This window comes from Sinocyclocheilus grahami, unplaced genomic scaffold (genome assembly GCF_001515645.1).
Source record: "Sinocyclocheilus grahami isolate Dianchi unplaced genomic scaffold, SAMN03320097.WGS_v1.1 scaffold85.1, whole genome shotgun sequence".
NCBI classification, from domain to species: domain Eukaryota; kingdom Metazoa; phylum Chordata; class Actinopteri; order Cypriniformes; family Cyprinidae; genus Sinocyclocheilus; species Sinocyclocheilus grahami.
The window spans coordinates 251,208-254,704 of NW_015505264.1; the positions used below are offsets into that span (position 1 = coordinate 251,208).

Here is a 3,497-nt window from a genome sequence, read left to right on the forward strand (position 1 = left end):
TACTAAACAAAAATTAAGTTTTAATATATTTACGGTAGGAAATTTACAAAAAATCTTCATGGAACATGATCTTTACTTAATATCCTAATGATTTTTGGCATAAAAGAAAAATCTATAATTCTATAATTTTGACATATATATATATATATATATATTTAAAATATGTAAAACATTTCTAATTAGCATATATTATTATTACACTAATAACTGTCTATATAAAAACAAAAAAATGCATCGCTAAAAATAAAAATAGGCCATTGCATCAGAGCAAGTGAAAAATGAAACTTAATATAATATATATAATATCTTAATATATATACATATATATATATATATATATATATATATATATATATATATTCTTAATATAAATTTCCATGCCATTTCCATTAACTTTTTAAGATATTATTAATGATATATATATATATATATATATATATATATATATATTCTTAATATATTTGACATTTTATATGTTAGACCCAGTGGCCCAATGTATAGCAGTAAGGCAAGCCAAAAACTATTGTAATAATTACGCTATAATTAAAAGGACATTTTAATGCAGCAGTGCTGTTCATGTTCTTTGTGCTTGGATTCCTTTTAGTAGGTTAATAATTGTGACTATATACTTTTAAGGTTTAATGACTTGCAAGGCAACTGCACATCACAGTGGGTCTAAATAAGAACATCTCTCTCTGTCACAGGCACTGCTATGTTGAAACGCGTTAGATATGACTGATGTCGAGGTGACATATGAAGACTTCATCGCCTCTGGAAGGACCGGCCGACGCAATGCTGTACACGACATCCTGGGAAGCTCCGGCGGCCTGGACGCTAGCGGACTCTCCCACACTCTGTCTGAGCTCAATATCAGCAAAGCGGGTGAGTAGAGTTGAGTGTTACTTCTTCAGAAAGAACATGGAGTGTCATCAAAACACTGCAGTAATGTAATATGGCACTGAGAGGCAGGCTGGCCATGAATAATGCACCAGACAAGCCTGCTTTAGGCAAACTAGAGAGTTTAGAGGGCATGTTAGTGGCTTCCTGCACCAGTTCTTAGCTCAAGACAAACACGGATGTGCTTTATCAAATATAGGCCTGTTAGCTGAAGGCATCCCTGTGAAAAAGCATAGCAGCGACTGCAAAACAGCCTCAGCATCCACTAGTTTTAATCAAAACCATCTGTCTTTTGTTTCTGTTTTTGTTTTCACTAACAAAACTCTCTATGTTTTGCTCTCAGAAGCAGGGAATGATGAAGAGAAAAGCCAGAGCTTGGCAGACTCCGAACCCAAGCAGGAAGAAGGCAAAGGGGAAGGTACATAACAGACTTCAGTGACAGAATCAGGAAATACCCCCTCTAGTGGCTGATTTTAAAACTGAGCATGGAGGGGTTGACACTGAAAGAAGCGGAGCATCCCTCTCCCTTAAGGATCCGGATGGAGGAGACTTTGCTTTGAGGAAGCTACTGTGAAAGGCTGGGTCTTAAGAATCACAGAGTTGCTGTTTTTCGACAGCGAACGCTACTTTAGCTGATGTAGGTATGATTTGTACTTAGAAATTCACTTTAGTTGTTTGGTACTTAGAGTGACTGGTGGGACTTTGGGTCAGAAGTAATGACATTAGATTGGCGAAGACACTCTTGGGAGATCACATGGATCTTATTTGGAACGCCACCCACTGACCACTTGATTTCGGATTCACCTATTAACTGCCAGAGTAGCGCAGCTAATACGCACTCAATGTTCAGTCATTTTAAAGGTGTAGTGTTGTAATAGTAATATCAGATTTTGATATTAAATTGTGCTGTCTTTAATATCATGTTGATATTCACATAATATAAGTGCTGCACTTTTGTTAAACACTCACTGAGTTCAGATTAAACTGTTTATGATGGTCTTGCATGGCACTGCTCCTGACAGAATACCTGTGTGTAACTGTTCACATCCCGCAAAGGACTAATCATTTGTGATCCGAACATTTGCAGCGTGTGGTGATGCTAATTCCTTGAGTGTTTTATGATGAAAATTCTTCTTGTATTATGAAGTCTTTTTTGTGATTTGAAGTCTGACTGACACTGCCTACTAACCCTTTTGAAAATGTGTTCAATAGAGCTTGCCTTATCAAACCTCTGCCCATATTTTGTCTTCCAGTCATTAGCTCTACGTCCTCAATTTTGCATAAATATATTTGATGATATTTTCATCTGTGGGTACGTAAATATTTAAATAAATTCAAGCAATCTTTGGGAAAAACGAGATGTTTCTTTATTTTATTTATTTATATATATATATATATATATATATATATATATATATATAAGCATTCGTTATAGTCGTTTCGTTATTTACATTTTTACATATATTAATGTATTTATTTTTTATTTGGCAAGTTATTGACTATGATTTATTGTATTACAGATTATTCATAATATTATATATTGTATTATATTATACTCATCAATAACCATATATGCTCTATACTAAGACAGAATCCCACTGGATGGCGCTGTTCACTCACAAATCTCTTATATTTCAAGTGCAGCTCCACCTAATGAGTGATTGAAGCCAGTGCACAATCACATCATCTATTTTGGAGTATTATATCCCCTCCTTTTTAAATGTCAGTTATGTTTAATTACATTGTATATATTTAGGTGCCTATAGCTGTATAATATTTTTAAAAGTGCATTGTTTTTGCTTTCTCTCCAATATATGGCAATATTTAGCAATGTAATTTCTTTTCCTGATTAAAATGGATTTATTCATACATCATGACAGGAAGAAATGAATTGCAAGTGGGAAAACCTGTTGAAAGACCACCGTTTCCTTTCTTTGCCATTTGCAGTGTCATTTCTCTGTAAGTATTTTGAGACCCCCAAACCCTTTGGCAGAGCCGCTGACCTTTTCTGCCTTTTAAGTGGCAGAGCCGCACATTAATCATTAATCAGCTTACACCACACTGCAGTTCTCAGTTCTCGGCCAATTTTCACAACCAATGAATCCATGTGGCTTTTCTGAGAGATCAGTTATGTAATTGTGACCCCTGTGCATGAGCAATAGAGACATAAGGTGGTTTAAAGCCAGACGGGACCACGGCCTTAAAACTTTGATCACACACTCCAGTTGTAATTTCAAATCTGTCAAGCGTGTCTGTCCACTCAATCACACTCCACAGAGGTGGCGTCTGCTGGACTCTGTAGCTGGCGTTTGATTGGAAGCCAAATAGCGAAGGTGTATTTGTAGACCTAATCGTGGGCCTGCATGGATTATAATATCCGATTATGACAGAACATAAAGAAAAATTATCCAATGTTGGTCTACAATGATTGAAAACCTCAACAATTTATTGTGAAGACCTCTTTTTCATGCATTTACAATGAATACGAACTGCAGCTGAACTTGCACAAACTCTCTAACAAATGAGCTGTTTACATGTTCATATACTGGTGTGAGAGAAGGGGGATGTGTTAGAACAAAACTCCTAAAGTTAGACTTGAA

General features: G+C 35.6%; 1 protein-coding gene across 3 annotated transcripts in view; it reads left to right on the forward strand.

The window, feature by feature from the left end:
* pkia (cAMP-dependent protein kinase inhibitor alpha) overlaps positions 1 to 2,242 on the forward strand; it is a 10,325-nt gene extending 8,083 nt beyond the window's left edge. For all 3 annotated transcript variants that reach the window (XM_016274141.1, XM_016274140.1, XM_016274142.1), the window contains exons 2-3: positions 705 to 882; positions 1,241 to 2,242. In XM_016274141.1, the coding sequence (XP_016129627.1) occupies positions 732 to 882; positions 1,241 to 1,323 (234 nt within the window). In that variant the 5' untranslated portion in view covers positions 705 to 731 and the 3' untranslated portion in view covers positions 1,324 to 2,242. The remainder of the gene's footprint in view (positions 1 to 704; positions 883 to 1,240) is intronic.
* Positions 2,243 to 3,497: the final 1,255 nt, after the last annotated feature.